The 18,857-nt window shown below is 38.7% G+C and overlaps 1 protein-coding gene across 14 annotated transcripts in view; it reads right to left on the bottom strand.

The window, feature by feature from the left end:
* The window catches only part of ATP8B4 (ATPase phospholipid transporting 8B4 (putative)), a 268,475-nt gene that overhangs the window by 101,815 nt on the left and 147,803 nt on the right, over positions 1–18,857 (bottom strand). For all 14 annotated transcript variants that reach the window (XR_007152769.1, XR_007152768.1, XR_007152767.1 and 11 more), the window contains 3 exons: positions 14,345–14,415; positions 10,851–10,933; positions 1,618–1,776 (listed from right to left, as the gene is read on the bottom strand). Coding sequence is in view for 11 of the 14 variants with exons in the window: in XM_047861372.1 (XP_047717328.1) it covers positions 1,618–1,776; positions 10,851–10,933; positions 14,345–14,415 (313 nt within the window). In the remaining 3 variants the exon portion in view is untranslated. The remainder of the gene's footprint in view (positions 1–1,617; positions 1,777–10,850; positions 10,934–14,344; positions 14,416–18,857) is intronic.

Here is an 18,857-nt window from a genome sequence, read left to right as displayed (position 1 = left end):
AGAAAACTAACATTTATCAAGCATCCTCTTCCATATGCATTGTCTCGCTGAGCCTTTAGAGTGACTCTAATGTATTCATTATCCCCATGTTACAGCTGAAGGAACTAAAGCTTAGGAAGTTTAAGTAACCAAGGCTTAACATCCTACAGCTGGTAAACAAATCTGAACCCAGCTCTGTCTAGTCCAAATTCTGTGAGCTCTTTATTATACCTGCTCGGAGGGAGACCTGTTCAACTTACTACCCCTCTTCCTCCTAGGTATGCACATTTTCCCATAGAGCAAACCTTATGGAGGAAAACTTGGCTTCTGAGTGGCTCACAGCAGCTGTCCTAGCATAACATGCTGTAGCTGAACCATAGCTCAGTCATTCCAAACAAGTTCACAAAAATGCAAACAAAATGTTGGGCTATAGCCCATTTCTAGGATAAAGCTCCTCAATTTCTATGATGACAGGAAGCAGACCAGAAGGGTCCTTCCCATGAAAGGACCTTCAAGAAGTCTCCCCTTCATTGTGTGGGAAGATAAAGGAAGGTTGATATAAGCCTCTTTTTTCAATGCAAGAGAGATGCAAATAAGAAAATATGTGGTCACAGGTTTATTCCCCTGACTAATGAATGAAAGCATCTGATGAGAGAATTATGAAAGCAGATTCATCCCCAGATAAAAGAACATATACTGCCATATTTCTAGGGATTTCTCAAGTCCGTACAATGGCAATACCCCAAGCAGCAAGAGCCTTACTAAAATCCACAGCTGAAAGTATTTAGGAGGAATTGGGAGGCCTTTTCCAGGTTTGGAACACTTTTGAGTCTTTAATAAACATTTGTTGTTGTTGAGGAAAGTCAGTTAAGAAAAACATTCCAATTTTGATTGCACATAGTCAACAGACCCAAAAACACGTCTTATTTCGGTGTCATAATAAACAGGATTTTTAAAAATCCAGGGCTGGCAATTGATGCCATGAGTACAATTTGAGTGGCTTTATGTAGTGGAGCTACTGTAAGCTCCCTTAGCAGGAGAATGCCACCTTGGGCCTGTAGAGATAAAGTAGAGATGCAGAAAGTGGCCAGCAGGAAGAGTAAGAGGCACTTTCCCTCCCTCACTGCCTCCATCATGTAGTCTTTCCAGGACCCACTGCCTGCTGACAAATAATAGAAGAAGCTACAGAGTATAAACAGAAATGATTGCAGTATCTCCAAGAAACCTTTTCCAAAAGGATTACCTGACCTTTGCAAACTACAAAATTAACAGCAGTGAGGGGTGGGGGGCTTTGTTTCATCTACTTCCCCCACTTTAAAGTTGATTAATACACACAAGGATGGGCATGACTGAGGTGAAGATAAAGAAAGAGAAATTAAACATTGGGGATCTAGCACCCACCAAGCAATGAGGGCCCAAGCACCCCTTAAGAATAAGATCATGATGTCAGTGGCTGCTCACACAGGGGGGCCACCCAGACTATTTCCAGAGCAGTGATGCCGTCCTCTGCCGTCAGCCCAGAGCAGCACCTTGTGTGGAACAGATGCACCATGCTCATCCAACCTGGAGAGATGCAGACTGCCCATGCATACCTCAGGAAGGACTCCCCCATAGCCAACTCCGGGCAGTCATCTGTACCTGCAAATATAACCATTCCGAAACACCAGCTGGTGTTTCTCAGGATGCAGCCCCTCAGGATTATCTTCTCATTGTTGAGGGAGTGCTTGCTGTCCTTCCAAGAGAGAACTCCTGTGAATTTATCTAATTTGTTGTTAGGTGCCTCACAGACAACAGTCCCTGTAAAAAAACAAAAACAAAAACAAAACTTGTTTATGACTCACCTCAAACTCTGTTTGGAAGTCCACAGTACTGTGTTACCACCCTGCTTCTAATACACAGGATATTTTTCCTTTTTTTTTAGACAGTGCAATGTTATGTACACAAGATTGTACTAGAAAAAACAAGCTTGACGGGGGCGGGGGGCGAGGTGAGGAGGGGGGGCGATGAATACAAAGATGGAAATCTACTAAGTGTTTTTAACACAGCTTTCCGCATTGTTTAAATAACAATAGAAACCTTGAGATCCATGGGTTGTTTTTTTTTCCTTAAATAAAAATCATTTACCTCTACTTGTAGTTTGTAACAATGATTTCTGAAAAGATAAAGCAGGGACTGTCCTAAAAGTCTTTCTTACACTCTTTTTACTTACTGTGAACTTTTACAGAGGTTAAGATGGCATACTTCCAGTTTCACAACCAAAGTCAATCAGGCCTTTCTAGGCTCAGAATTTCGGGGGTCCTACTATATCCCCCCACCAAGAAACCTGGGCCTTGTTTGCCACATGTGCCTGAGAATGCATGTGATTCTTTTCAGCTGTTCTAGGCTTCTTATCTTGATTAGATGCAGAGTTCTGAGGCCTCTCAAAGCCACCATATAACTTGTCCCAACCTGACCAGAATATGTTTCCAGTTTTTTTTTGTTTGTTTGTTTTGTTTGTTTTTTTTTTTACTTCCAGGCCTATTCCAAACCAAGGGTATGCCCATTCCAAATCAAAAAATCAATTCGTTCCATAATTTCAGTAAGAAAATACACTTTCAGGGTGGGGGTTCTTTTGACAGAAAAAGAAACCAGAAATAATCTTGTATGGACCTTTTCACAAAATACAACTATTAGATTAAATGCATTTGCACTGCAAACTGCTGGGGTTAAACTTCAATCAGTAATGAGTACCAAGACTTGAAAGACAGAGGGAGAGAAGGCAAAAAGGGGGAAGGAATTAAAAAGAGAGGTGGTGGGGAGATCCAAACAGGGCTCAAACCCAAGTCGGCTGTGAGATTAGCACCTCTCAAGAACAATAAAAATACACGTGTTTAATCAAAGCCAAAGGGAACGTACAAAGTGGCATTTGGAAAATACAAAAGGAAGTCTTCAGCACTGACTGGAGAGAAAGGAGACCAGCCCAGCCTACAGGGCCTCTGTAGTTCTCTGTCACACCACTCACCCAGCACCTGAACCTAGAGGCTTCTTACACAGACACCCTTCCTTCCTATGATGATGGCTTTTGCTTTTAAAACTCTTAGAGGTGACAGCAGCCAGTTTTCACATGGCCTGATGACTCCTGACCAACCAGATTACTAACATTGGATCTTGCATGAAAAACAAAAGAATAAACAAAAAACAGAAAGGAGAGAGGGCCTCGGGGCCTAAGGACTGCTTTTTCCAAACTCCTTTTTCCTTTTCCCAGTTATAACAAAAGTGCTACCTAAATAGCCCCCACTTGGGCATTCGCTGGCGGCTTCCTGGACATCCACCACTTATCAAGAGTACTGGCAGGATGATTTTGGTGAGGTTAAATAACCTGCACAAAGTCATTTTTTATACAAAGGGAAGTGGCTAAATTCTGGTTGCTCCCATTATGGCCTATCACTGATATTAAAAAGTAAATTAAAGTTGATTTCAACTGGCCCAAGTTGTTTGGACAATTATGTTGTGGAAGAGGGGACTTTTTCTAAATTCTAAGAATTCAAAGTCTTTTCCTCTTGACCAATAATTTTCATTCCTAAATTTTGTAGAAGTTTGAATTGAGTATCGCCAGCAAAACTTGCATAAAATATTGGGTTGATAGCAACCCTTAAAGCTTATTCCAGTTTCTTGACCCAAGACTCAATTTCTCAAGTCTTCAAAGTTGGCCACCAAAAAAACATAAATAAATAAAAATGTGTTTTGGGCAAAAACAACATGATACACAGTCCCTGCCAATAGAAATATAAAAAACAGGCTCATTTGATCATTTTTATTGTTGCAAGCAAAGACTGACATGGAGACAAATACAGCCTTGAACATGTTGGCTCACTCCTCCCTGGCCCCAAGGCTCTTCCAACTTCTGGCCTGACACCAAGGGTGTGGTTCTAGACAGGAACAGGCAGTAAGGCCAAGGGGTTCTGACTTGGTTCTTGGAGGCCAACCCCCAATTCAGCCTTTCTCAAAGAGTGTGGTCCTACTGATTTAAGTACTAAATACAGAGCCTGGTCAAAACAAAGTGGTGGGAACAAAGCCAAAGTACATTTTCTTTTTTTTTTTTTGTCTTCAGAAGTACTCAGCTTCCCCTTTCTTAGCCTTGTTAGCATAAAACAAAAGCTTCCAAACTCTTTCTTCCCTTTTCCAAAAAAGGGTAAATAGTTTCCTCTGAAGAGAGCACTGTATTCACGTCGTAGCCCCATAGCCTACCATACTGCCTACATAATAAGATCTTAGTGCATATTTGTTGTAGAGATAGAAAAAAAATTCCTATGGTTTCCAAAGAGAAGGTGGGAATTGAGATGGGTGCTAGAGTAGATTTAAGATGAATGAAAGAAGTGGATTTATTTCCATGGTGATAATGATAAAAGAGGAGTGGAAGACCTAGGAGGCTAGCCACCATCATGGGCTTAGGTTGACCTAACTCTAACAAGATACAAATATATCTGAGAACTCTAGTGGGGGGAAAGGGGGAACCTTAAAGCACATCAGAAGCAAACAAATAGGTACCCTAGCCATAAAGCATAATAAAGACTAAAGAAAAACTTTAGGACCCTTCTTCCTTTTGCTAATAGTACTGGAAAAGAGTTGGAGGCAGTAAACAGTCAGACAATGAATGAGAAAACAATTTAGGAAAAATAGTATTTTTTTCTCAGATAGTTATTCACTATAAACATGTTTAGAGCACAAAGTCATCTTTAATGTGCAATGAAACAACTGAGACAAAGATCATGTCAATGAGGAGATAGAAATATAATCAGACTAGCTAGTTTTATGTTTTCCCCTCTGAGGAGAACAGATATGAAAGCAGATAGCAATTCACCCAGTTCACAGTCACACAGAAATGTTCTAGGTCCATCCTAGACAAAATCCACAAGATTTTATTCTCACCCTTCCTCAGGACTCTAAATTTAGTCATCTGGGTTGTTGGTTCATAACCAACCTAATAGCTTTTTTTACCTAAAGCATTTACCTCCAAGTGGAAATCTATAGTTTATCATGAAAATGGAAGTCAATACCCAATATTCCATGATTCTCCAGAGAAGTTGGCTTTTGTGATGTATATTATTATTAGCATTATTTCTTGATTATCTGCACTGCAACTCTTTAATAAGACAAATTATCTACTGAGTAAGACATCATCATTGCTGTTAAAGAGTTTCTCCAGCCAAGAGTTTCTCAGAGTTTAGGAGACTGACCATTAATTGTTGCCCTGATGATGTGATACATTTTTTTTCTTAGAAAGAAGAGTGTCACCTTCCTATTTTCTAAAGCCTCTTCATTCTTCAACCTTCAAGCCTCAGCCACCCATCATCACTACCATAATAGCCACATCAATACCAGCAGTAAAAAGGGAAGCTATTCTTCTTGCCTTTAGATGGAATATATGCCTCCTACAATCATATCAGCTACGCTGTTGGGCTGTGCCTCTGTCCAGGTGAATGGGAAACTATCTGGTAAGTAAAAAGTCATAAGATGTTGACCAAGCCTTTTTTTTTTTTTAACAAAAAAGAGATGTTTGTTTTTGTGTATTTTAATTACACACATGCTATTCTTTATAAAGGACCATAAAATACACCAAGATTCCTGAAATAAAGAGTCAACCTTTCCCTGGTTCAGAACTCAGTATTAACAGTCATACAAAATATGTAAACTTGTCATAAACTGCAAAAAAACAGATCTCAGTCCAGTCAGTAACAATATGCAACGGATTCTTAAACACATTTGCACAATTTATATCCAGCACTTTCCCCAAGGCATAAAAATGTCCAGTCTACAAATGTATAACTGAAAATTATCTCCAGCTACTTATTTATAAAAAGCTTTTCAATTCCCGTAAAACTTTAACATGAAAAATCAAGGCCTGCTCTATTTTTAGACTTGTTATAATATTAGATCAACTTATTTATTTTTCCTTACAAAATTCAACAGACTATTTATCAATTATTTTCTGATGTTAGAAATGTATAAAAACATTTATATAAAAATTTTTTAAATAAATAGATTTACCTATCAAAACCCAAAACACTGTCTTGCATGTACTGGTCTCTATAGTTAGCCAAGTCTTCTATAAACTCTTGTCAGGGATCCTGACATTCAAGATCACTGAGAACATTGCTGCTTTTTAAAAATATGATGATGTCATCTGAGTCCTAGGTATACTTGATCTCTGGTAATTAATTTTGTGCCTTTTAATTTAGAGTATTCTTAAAATTTATTTCTTATCCTGATCAGGAGCTAGGTTGTCATGCTAATTCCCCTACTTCTCCAATGCTGACTTTCTGCTTGTAGTTCACAGCCTCTTGTGGCCTTCCATAAAATAGGCTTTGCCAGCAGTCTTGGGCTCATAGTCTGGCTCCTCCACTTAGTAATCATGTGCCATTGGGAAAATTATTCAATTTTTCTGAATCTCAAATTCCTTGCCCATAAATTGGAGGCAGTAATAATCTCTTCCTCTCAAGGCTATAAGGATTTAATAAGATAATGTGTACAGTTACTTAGCACAATGCCTGGTATATAGTGAGTGTGTTTATGTGTCAACAACATGCTTAAGGCCTGAGAACTATAGGATCTTTGCCAAACTAAATTTGGCTCATTCTTTGGGAATGAGCACTTGTTCAAAAGTCTGTCTTCCCTGCCGGGCTATCAGCTCTGTGAAAGCAAGGCTTAGGTCTGATTTATTAACCACTGTATCTGCAGGCTTAGCAAGCCCCTGGTCATTGTGTTAAATAGATTTTTACTGAGTAAATGGACAGATGACTGAGTGAATGAATGAAAGAATGAATGAAAGTTTCATGCCATGCCTAAGGAGGTTACTAGCAAGACACTGTCCTCAGGTTTAGGTGCAAAAGTGAGGAGGCAGGAAGACTTATGAGGGATATCCTAAGGCCCTAGCCATCTCAGTTTTGAGTCTTGGTGTCCCCCATGAGGACTTCTCTAGGAATATGAGTGGGAAACTCAGGTCTTCAAATACTTGGAAGATGTGCACTTACAATTCAAAAACAAAAAACTGTAGTTTGGCGCTAGAGAAAGTATTTTGGCAAAGTCTCAGAAGAAAAACCACACGATAACTAGAAGCAAAAATAACACCATACCCAGATTTGCCCAGAAGTCACAAGCTAAAAGATATACTTAGCACAGACAGAGAGCATGGGAAAGGGTGTGCCTCACATGTCTGTGTCATCTATTAGACCATGCCACAGCTAGGCAGGGCACTTCCAAATGTACACTATGTTGATATCATGCTTTTAGCTTAAACTAAAGGATGCAATATGTGGTTTCAATTCCCATGACTCAAGGAAGGTTTTTCTAGTCATCAGAGGAAAACCTGAAATCTAGTGATAAGCATTATGACAACGGTGAATAAAGACAAAAAAAGGGGAGGGGCTAAGAAAGAAATGGAGGAGAAAAGGTATCAAAGGAAACTCGATAATACATGTGGAGATATCTTCTAATCCTACACACTTCCTACTGCATCTTGTGCCTAGGAGATGCTTAATAAATGGATTTCATTACTTAATTAATATGGAGAGAGCAATGAAAACAGAAGAGGTGAAGAATTACAGAAAGTGAGATAATGTATGCTGGGAGATAGCACATGTAAGCTAACACAAAGGGTGGAAGAGGAAGATGGAAATAGATTAGTAAGAAATGGAGGGAAGGGAGGAGAGAAACGGGTAGAGAAATGTGTGCTTATAGTATAGAGGGTTCGAATGTGTGGGTCAGAGGCAGGGAGAGACTGAAATGAACATGTCTAAACTAGGGTTTGGAAAGAATGGAGTAGAGGAAAAGTTGAAGGCTTTAAGAAAGCAAGAGCTTTAATGGGAAGGATTTAGTGTTTATTAACTATCCCAACACTTTCAAAGACTTTCCACACCACATCTTGCATCACCTTTCTGGTCTTTAAATTTGGCTGCTAACAGGGAAAATATAATTTGTATATTGTGTCTAGTTTATTTCCCCTTAATCCCTCTAGTTATTCCAAGATGCTTTCTTGGAAATAGGAAATCATATTTTAATATACAGTTCAATTCAAAATATTGCCTTAAACTTTAAGGTAGACTGAAATTAAACACAAAATTTAAGAACAAAAGAGTAAATTCAACAGAAATCTGGTCCTTAGTTCAGTTCTAAACTGAAAAGTGACCACAGTTTAAGTATAAATGGTTTGTAAATAGAGAGGTCTGTGTTGCCTTTGAGAAAACAATTATGTTAAAGATTTGATGAGTTACTTATGCTCCATGAAGCAAATTCAAGCCACAACTAGTATGTAATAATTATTAATGTACTTTAAAAACAAATTGTATGAAATATTTTTTAAAACTGTTTTCATAAAGAGGCAAGTCCCTTAACCTTTCAGGATACCCCAGCTATATGAAAGAAACTATTTTAGGTGAGGAAATGTCTTCTGGCTTCAGCCTGAGCAGCACCACTTGTATTGACTTAAATGTGGTGCCTATGTGTTAAATTTTGTTTGAAAAAATATTCTGAGCTGAAGATCTTATAAAATCACCACAACAGATAAGCCCTCTCTCAGCCACCTGCCCTCCAGGAGCAGGGTACCCAGCACTCTTGCTTCATCCTTCAAGTTCCCATCAGGAAGTTTCTACCTCACCCCATTCTTCCACCCACCATTCCCAATCACTTAACCTTAGGCCCTTCCTTTGCCTTCCCCTGTCTTTCTGGGGCCTCATGTTGATCCTGCCCCCCATTTCTGGCATTTGCAACCATTTATTCATGCACTGAATAAGTGTTTATCTAGCACCTATTATGTGCAAGGCATTGTTCTAGGAACTTGGCATATAACAGTGAGCAAAACAAAGATCCCCATGTGGCTTACACTGCAGCAAGTAGAGATGAACAATAAATAATAAACAGAAAATAAGTAAGTTATAGAGTATGCCAGATGGTGATATGTGCTATGAGAAAAAGAAAAAGCCAAACAGGGTAGAAGAGATAGAGAGTAAGAGGAGTCATACTCTGATTGAGAAGGAGGATTCTTGGCCCCATTCCTACGGTTGCATGTAAGAAATCAACCTAATCCAGCCTGGCCCTTGATGCACTATCCTGGCCTTGACCTATGATCAGAATTCTTGGAGGGTATGGTAAAGTCAGCACTCAACAAATGTATCTGCTTGTTATTTCCCAGCCTCCCTTGCATTTGGGCCAGGCCCATGTGACTCACACTGGTCAACAAAATGTGAAAGGAAGAAGGAGTTAAAAGTCAGTGTGTCCTTGCTTTAGTGTGGTGACCTTAGAGGCCATCAGTCTAGGCACCATGGCTATAAGATGGAAAAGGCTGCCTGACCTACATCAGAATGTGACATGCACAAGAAAAAAACTTTTACTGTTTACACCACTAAGATTTCTTAGTGTCTGAACTGAATTACAGTATGAAAAAAGTGAACTGGGAAATTATAACAATAATTTTCTGCTTTTTTATGGTAAAGAAGACTAAAAAGCATGAATTTTTACCTCCTCATAGATTGATAGAGGAATAAAGGTACAATTCTTCCAGGAAAGAAATGAGTAATGGTAAATTATATTTAGGTTGCCCTTTTAGGACTCCATAAATATTCTATGAAATATTTTAAGCAAGTATTTTGATTCATGAAAAGAATTTACTTTTCTTGGATTCAAAGAACAGTAAATTTTCATTGAAAAAATTACTTAGTAGAAAATGTATAATTTGTTTTACTCCAATCAAAATATTTCTTGGGCCATTTAAAGTTTCCTGGCTATTCCCCTGACTTAAATCTCAAACTGGAGGAATATTTTTTCTACAAACATTTATTATAACAGCAGACATTTAATAGAGATGAAAATATTAACAGCCTCTAGACAGAGTTTATAAGCAAATGCAAAGTACAGGGACTATAAACTCTAAGCGGTGCACTGGGGAAATTTGACAATTTAAAATTCACCAGTGCTTTACCTCATAGGATCATGCTAGGACGCCTGACCACATTTTCCTTTAAACAGACTCCAAAGAAAATATTTGGAAGACAGTCTCAAACTCAAAGATTCATTAATAAATAAAACCAATCTATATGGAAATATTTGCGTTCAAGGACAGACATACAAATGTGTAAAGCAAGAGACCATTGAACCCAAAGATTCTCCCATAGCCTATTCTGGTGCCTATAGCCCTACTGTTAATGGTTCTTTCCTTTTACTCTTGAAGGATTTTGTTTCTCTGTGACAACTTTAACAGAAAATAACAAGACACAAGTGGAACAGAACAGGCAGAGGAGATGGTTTCCCATGCTGAGAAGAAGGGACTGGGTTGAGTGGTGTGAAAGTTGTGATAAGGAAACCATGGTCTCAAAGAGCAACAGCTGACCAACTTATTAATAAATCAGAATTTTCTTCCTGAACACCTACTACCTTTAAGACATTATGCCAGGCACTATGCAAGATACAGAAATATATGAGGCTGGATTATTTTCTTGGCAAACTTTGTAGTCGAGTATTTGGTCTTTGTCATGGAGCCAAAGAATAGGTGAATGGTTAGACCTAGAGCTAGAAGTACAAGTATGGCTTGTGTTCATCCACAGCAAATCTGCACAGGGCCCCAGGGAGGCCAAGGTCAGGCAAGGGAAGGGTATTGTGGGACTAGAGGAAATGAGGTCTACAGAAGAGGAAACAAGGATGAAATGAACAATGAACTAATAAAGCCATTCTCCCCTTGGTAAACATTTTTACTCTTTTGCATGAGATTACAGGCTTTGATGCCTGCAGAATTTTATGTCCTTCCACCAAGTAAAAAGAAACATGAATTAAATTTCAGATAATTATTTCATTACATTACTTTTTGGTTTTGTGATTTTTGTTTGTCTGTTTTAAACACTTACCATCAAACTTTGCAAGTCTGCTAATATCTGCTCCAAGTTCTGAGGTAACTGATAGCGCATGACGGACTTTCAGGTTTGTTTCCCTATGAAATTAATTGACACAACATGAATTTTTACATGGAACAGACCAATAGCATCTTACATAAAGTAATCGGGTGGGTGCAGCACATGCAAAACCCAACATAAGAGATTCAAGAAACTCCCTTCAAATGTCATTCACACCTCTCACAATGTCTCAGTAAAGTGGACAGGGCTTTGCATGCTCCCGAGAGTTGGCATTCCACCCATGGCACATCTGCATAACAACACAGTAATCTGTTTTGTTATTTGAAAGAACAGAGTACATAATAAATATGGTTTCATTCGAACCTACTCAGACATCATGCATGAGTTACAAAACACATTAGGAATGGGAACACAGTTGCCAAATAAAGGAGGCCAGTATCACTCTGGAGTCTACTATCTACATGAGAATTTTACTTGTAAAAGATGGTCATGGCTAATTTCACAGTAGCTGCAATTTAAATGGGAAGGGGAATATAGCTTTCTGCCCTGTAGAGAATCAAGCCCAAAATCCCAGAAGTCTGGAATCATACAACCAGACAGGAACTCAGCAGGTCGTAGTGAGCTGGTCATCTTCTTTCAGGCGGAACCACAGATAACATTGGACAGATGGCCCTGTGGTCCTCATGAAATGACCAGTTGTGAAGATTGTATGGCCATTACTCACATCTCACATGTAAGGGCTTGACATGCTGGTTTTCTCACTGAGTTCAACCTAGTTTTCTTCTACTGTAGCTTAACATCATCGGTCAGAGTTCTTTTGTGGAAATGTTTAGTAGTGAGTTCACTCAGTCTGCAAATACTGATTGAATACATACCATAGTCACCCATGAGATTCAGTGCTGCCCCACAAGGGTTACTGTTCTCTTTAGGGAAAGAAGTGGTAGGTAAAAAGCAAATATCACCATTTGGAATGACAAACCATGAAATAACTGAATTCAGAGAACCAAGAAGTAGGTACTTGAGAAGGCATTTAATCTAAAATTCCCATAAAGGAGTTTCACAATGATAGGACAGCATGAAATCAATTCAAGGAGTACCCCTTGGTGAAATAGCTTTCTGTAGGAGACACTAAGTTGGATATATAATTGCAGTTACCTTGTTTAAAACTAATCTCATGGCACAGTCTTTGCCAAATCGATCAACTCCTAAGAGGCAGAAATGAGTAGGGGTTGAGATACTCAAGAAGAACTTCAAACTGAGGTAGAAATTGAGCTGGGTTTGAAGAACAAGAGTGAGATAGTGGCATTGAGGCCAAAGGGCCAATGTGCCCATCGTTTAAGCAAACTTATATTAGGCAGGGGCACCAGTTAAGCAAGACAGCCATCGTTCCTTAACCTAGCTCTACACAACGTGTCATTCATCAAGGTTTATCATCTTTTTAAGCTACTTCCTCAGAATTCTCTCCAGCATCTCACGTCCATCTTCAGATGTGTAAACTAAAAGGGAAAAGTAATCCCCAAGACTCCTAATTAATAGTGTTGTGTCATGCCATAGTCTTCTTCCTATGCCTCAGTATCTTGGCTTCAAACTTCAAAATGACTTTCAGCATAAGAAATAATACACAAAGATCCTGTATACCCTTTCCTTAGTTTCCCCAACAGAAACATTTTGCAAAACTATATCACGATGTCACAATATCACAATGGACACCGATACAGTCAAGATGGGGAACACTGACATCACGTGTAGCCACACACACTTCCCTGCCTCCTCTAACCCATTTTTAACACCTGCAACCACTAATCAGTGGTCCCTTTCTATCATTTTGCCAATTCAAGAATGCTACATAAATGGGCCTTTGGGATGTGACCTTTCAGGATTGGCTTTTTTACTCATCATAATTCTCTGAAGATTTATCCATGTTGTTGAATGCATCAATAGCATTCCTTTTTATTGCTCAATAGTGTTCTACGGTATGGATATACCACAGTTTGTTCAACCTGTTGAAGGATATCTACGTTGTTTCTAATTTTTGGATGTTACACATAAAGGTATACAAGTTTTTGTGTACCTTAAGTCTTTATTTCCATGGTATAAATGTACAGGAGTGAAATTACTGGGTTGTCTCGTAGTTGCATGTTTAGCTTTTTAAGAAACTGCCAAACTATTTTCCAGAGTGATTGTAGTATTTTACATTCCCATCAGCAATATGTGAGTGATCATGTTTCTCTAAATCCTTGCCAGTATTTGGAGCTGTCACTATTTTTAATTTTAGCCATTCTGATAGGTATGTACTGACATCTCATTGTGGTTTTAATTTTAATGTCCCAAAGGACTACTGATGTTGAACATCTTTTTACGTGCTTACTGGCCATCTGTATGTCATCTCTGGTGAAATGTCCCTTCATATCATTTGCTAATTTACTAATTAGATTGTTTTCTTAATATTGAGTTTTCAGCGTTTTTCAAATATTCAAGATAAAAATATTTTGTCAGACAGACAGTTTGCAAATATTTTCTCCTAGTCCTTAGTTTGTTTTTTTCATCCTGTTAACAAGGACTTTTGCACAGTTACAATTTTTAATTTGAGGAAGTCTGATTTATCCAATTTTCCTTTTATGAATTATATGTTTTTTGTGTCAAGTCTAAGACCTCTTTGACTAGCTCTAGATCTTGAAGATTTTCTCCTATGGTATTCTCTAAAAGTTTTATAGCTTTATGTTTTACATTTGAATTCAATTTCCTTAAAATTTACAGGGCTATTCAAATTGTCTATTTCACATTGAGTTTGTTGTGGTACTTTGTGTTGTGATGAAGCAGTCTTTTTCATCTAAGTTGTTAAATATGTATGTATAAAACTGCTTGGAGGATTTTCTCAACCTTCTGGCATCTTCATGATCTGTCATAACATCCCCTGGTTCATTCATGATATGGCTATTTTGTGTCTTTTTTTTTCTTTTTCAGTGTTCCTAAGGTTTATCAAATTTATTGATGTATTCAAAGAATCAGCTCTGTCTTTGTTTCATTGATTTTTCTCTTTTGGTTTTCTGCTTTCAAGTTCACTGATTTCTGCTCGTCTTCATCTGCTTCCTTCGTTTACTTTGGGTTTATACTGTTATTTTAGAGGTTCTTGGGATGGGATATTGCATTATTGATTCGAGATTCTATTTTTCTTTTCAAGTGTATGCATCTAGTGCCATAAATTTCCCTCTCAGCACTATTTTAGCTACTGCCTAAATCAAGGGTAGGACCACCCAGGCCAAATAGACATAGATCTATTTAACTCACTGTTTCTCAAAGAAAATAAATTCAAGAGAAAAGAGCTTTCTACAGATCCACAAAGTAATTAACAAATAGAATTTGCAAGTTATATTCCTAGTTGTTCCAAGAAAATTAAGTGAAAAATAAGATTTAGGTTAAGTCCTGTTCCTAAAGCTATTACTGTTAAATTAAAAATCAATCTAATTCATTATTCTTTAATAACTTACCCATCAAGCTCAGCAGTTTCAATATAACAGAGGCCATGTGGCTCACTACTTGATAGGAGAAGCAGATCAGCCTATTTTAAAAAAAAATCATCAAGAACACTTGAGAAGGGAAGAGTGGTTGAAAGCCTTCTATGTTGGATCATCCCTCCACTACTTACTAATGAGCCAGGAGTGCCTTAGGAAAAAAAATGAGAGAGGTAAAATCCTGTTCCACTTTTCTGCTACATGCCTCAAATACAGCCTTCCCTCTACTTCTCTGTTCCTGTTGAGCATACCCATTGAATATCAGAATATAAGCAAGGGCTAGGGGGTATCATATAAATTTATAGCCACTTCATTTACTTTTTTGTTTGCAAAAATATATATAAAATTCTACTTTCTTGTCTTGATAATTACTAATGGAAAATATACAACTTTCCCCAATAAGTAAGATCATTTTAATTCCCTAGTATTATCCTTTAAGAGTAGGGGGTAGGCAAAGCTGATGGGGAAAAGACAGAAGTAAAGTAGGAAGAAATTGAAAATCACAGAAAAATAAGGCAGGCACGGAAAATTTAAAAAAAAAATAAAATAAAAACATAAAAAAAGGAAAAAGATGATGGGTATAAAGAAGGGAAAAGATAATATAAAACAGGGGCTAAGCAAGAGGCAAGATAGAATAGAAAATGCTATAAGTGACAGCAGACAACATTCAGAAACTAAGTAGTTGGTCTTTCACAGAAATAAATCATTCCGTTCAGCTGTCCATTTGAGCTTTAAAAATGACCTTTCACAATTCGGTTTTAGAATTCTGGCTGCTTCCTATACTGGGGAATCGTTCATTTCAAATTTCATTTTTAAATAAGGGTTTTTATGAAATTCTGAAAGAATTGAAGATCTAAAATGAATTCACTAAAATTCTAACAATTACTTTGACACATTAGCCTAACAAGCGTGTTGCACTGTTTGAATGTACAATTGGCATTCCAAATCTGTGCAATTTTCTTACCTTTGTTTTTTCAATTATTAGAATTGTCTCATTCTCAAGTCCTGGAGGTTTGGGTTTTTAAATTTTTGTTTGGAGGGAGGGGAGGGAAGGGGAGGGGAGGGGAGGGGAGGGGAGGGGAGGGAAGGGAAGGGAAGGGAAGGGAAGGGAAGGGAAGGGAAGGGCAGAAAGAAAGAAAGAAAGAAAGAAAGAAAGAAAGAAAGAAAGAGAGAGAGAAAGTGAATCCCAACCAGGTTCCACACTATCAGCTTGGAGCCAAAATGGGACTCAATCCCCACAAACTATGGGATCATGACCTGAGAGAAAATCAAGAATCAGATGTTTAACGGACTGAGCCACCCAAGCACCCCAAGTCCTGGAGATTAAATTTATAATCAACCCACTCATTTCATTGCCTCAAGCTTTTATATTTCCAACTCAAATATAGGCAAGGGACGTCTGTGTGTGGGTATACATGTGCATGTTCAGTTTTGTTTCAATTGTGACAAAACAGAATTAAGAAACAACTCAGTGACAAGCCCCTAAACCTATAAATGGGTTTATATTATCAAGACTCCTCTTCAGCTCTAATACAAGAGTCACAGAGGCCTGAGGAGGCAAAAATTATTTTCTGACTAATCACAACGTGCCTACAGCAAACCCACCATAGAGAGAATATGTAAAGAGTTGTACACCATTCTTGAGCCAAATTACCCACTATGTTTTTAAAGAGAAAAAAATGTTTTTGAAAATTTACCTTGGTCTTACTTCTCACAATTTAAATATCAGTGAATATGATAGCAGTATAACTTCATGTTCTTTGGGCCTATGCGTTTCCTCCCTTGAGCTTAGTAGGATCATTTTACACAAAATCCAGAATTCTCGATCATCATCTGTGACTGAAAATAGTTATGAAGTACAGAGAAAGATCTTGATTTGTATCTAGAGCAACTTCTCTTCTAAACTGTACAGTAAGTCTGATTCAACATTCCTATTTAATATTGAGTTTAGCAGCTTAATACTTATATTTTTGTTAGACAAAGGGAGGAGTCATCCACTGCTGGCTCAGAACATGTGACTGAGGCACCACCATTTGGCAAGTGGATTCTCTCCTGAACAGTAACTCAACTTCCTAAAGGCTGTGACTGAGAATTAGAAAGCCCACAGGTTCTTTTTTTTTTTTTTTTTTAATTTTTTTTTTCAACGTTTATTTATTTTTGGGACAGAGAGAGACAGAGCATGAACGGGGGAGGGGCAGAGAGAAAGGGAGACACAGAATCGGAAACAGGCTCCAGGCTCTGAGCCATCAGCCCAGAGCCTGATGCGGGGCTCGAACTCACGGACGGCGAGAGCGTGACCTGGCTGAAGTCGGACGCTTAACCGACTGCGCCACCCAGGCGCCCCCAAAAGCCCACAGGTTCTAAGCAAACACCTGCCCTGACTACCTCCTGGGAAGCTGGGACAACTACCTTCCTACCTTCAACCTTCCCCACTCTTCCTGTCCCTTCTGTTGTCATCTTTTTCTTTGATGACTTCTGAACCTTGCTCCTGCTTCCCTATTCCCTGATCTCTGCATGCCCTTCATTCATCCCTATTCTCCCTGCCCCACTGACTGAGCTTTGGTGTTCCTTTTTGCTCCCTTGAAGTTTTTAAATTCATTATAGTTGAGAAGGAAATGTGAAGGGGCAGGACCAAGAGGGGGCATGCAGAGAAATAAGTGGTCTGCCCACTCACAATCATGCAGCACTCCTATTTCCAGGTGTACTCAGTAAGAATTCTGAAAAGAAAAGGAGAAGAGGGATGCAATAACAGCCCTGTCAGTCCCTGGTCATCATGCTTTTGTCAGAGGTGCTGGGCCAGACGTGGAGGAACATAAGGGAGGTCTTAGAGCCCAACCAGCCCATGACTCTGAGTCCCAGACCAGGCCTCCTGAAGCTGACCCGTTCAGTATCTGCCAGGGTACCCAATTCTTAGTGGATCCAGAAACTTGTGTCTGAGTTGCAGGGGTTTGTAACACCAGTGTTCAGTGAGAGCTTACTCCCACAGAAATCCTGTAGTGTAGGTCTTATTGTTATTCCCACTTCACAGATGAGCAAAGTGAGGCCCAGAGAGGTTCAGTAACTTGTTTGAGGCCACAAGTGACACATGAATCCGGGCAATTTAAGGTTAGAATACTAAAATGAATAAAAACCTCTTTCCTTCAAGGATTTTATAGTTTAGTAAAGGCCGAATACAATACAGGTTCTAAAGGTCTTATTACCAAAGTGCTATGGGGGAAGTGCAAATGAGGTAGAGTACATCAGGTTGGTAGCCAACGAATGGCTTTATGGAAGATTCTGGATGGAATAACGGGAGGTCTCCCCAGGCAGAGACATGAGCAGGAGTTAAGAACAGAGAAAGAGGGGCATCTGCGTGGCTCAGTCAGCTGAGCATCTGACTTCCACTCAGGTCATGATCTCCCGGTTTGTGAGTTCAAGCCCCATGTCAGGCTCTGTACTGACAGCCTGGAGCCTGAGGCCTGCTTCACATTCTGTGTCTCCTTCTCTCTCTACCCCTCCCCCACTCATATTCTGTCTCTCTCTCTCTCTCTCTCTCAAAAATAAATAGACATTAAAAAGAAAAAAAAAACAACAAGGAAACGAAAGCACATTTATTGGAACTCACAAATGTGCCAGGAAAATAGTCGTTGATTCCTACCAAAAACATCTTCCTCAGATACCATTTGTACTTTCTTCTCTCAATTATTGGTGACTTTTCCCCATGTCCTTCCAAGAGAAGTTCAACTATGTCCCCCAAGGATGAAGCAGTGTTTTCCAACACAATGCCCTTTCCTCCACCTTCCACATACAACAAAAAGCCCAAGCAATTGCTTCATAGAAACCTTAAACAAATACTTCAATCAGAGGAAATTTAAGAATCCACTGAACACCTTTGAGTTCTCACAAGCAACAACACTGTCCTCATAGATTGATTAGGCATAATTAATGTTTGCTGAATTGAAGAATTCAGAATAAAGCAAAATCTCAAGCAATGAGAACACCTAAAAGCTGTACAATTCTTTAAGAGTTTATAAAACACTCTCCACAATTCTGTCACTTTATTCTTTCAAAAATCCTGTGAGAAGATAATATTGTTCCTGTTGTGTGAATAAGAAATCTGGGAAATTTATCTCTGGCCCCACAAGCAGTAGATGAACTAAGTTAATTCATGTAACATCCATAGCCTTTACAAAGTCATGGTGAGAGCTTTGTCACTTCTAAAAGGCCCTAAGGGATGTAATGCCCTGCTCATGCCACACAGTTTAAAGGGCAGAGCTAGAACTAGAATTTATAACTCTGTTCCCAGATGTATACTCTTTCCTCTGGGTGGCTACAAAATCACTGGACCAGGACAAACAGAAAGTGTTTTGTTTTGTTTTGTTGGTGTTTAAAAACCAAAACCACAATGGTTAAGAATAGTGGGATATTAACCCCATAACCTGATGAAAAGATAAATTTGTAGAATTAATTGGAATGTCCTATCTGAATCTCCCTATTAAGTCATTCTGGT

Source organism: Prionailurus viverrinus, chromosome B3, assembly GCF_022837055.1.
Source record: "Prionailurus viverrinus isolate Anna chromosome B3, UM_Priviv_1.0, whole genome shotgun sequence".
Taxonomy (NCBI): domain Eukaryota; kingdom Metazoa; phylum Chordata; class Mammalia; order Carnivora; family Felidae; genus Prionailurus; species Prionailurus viverrinus.
The sequence above is the reverse complement of the archived record's forward strand: the minus strand, read 5'-3'. Positions and strand labels throughout refer to the sequence as shown.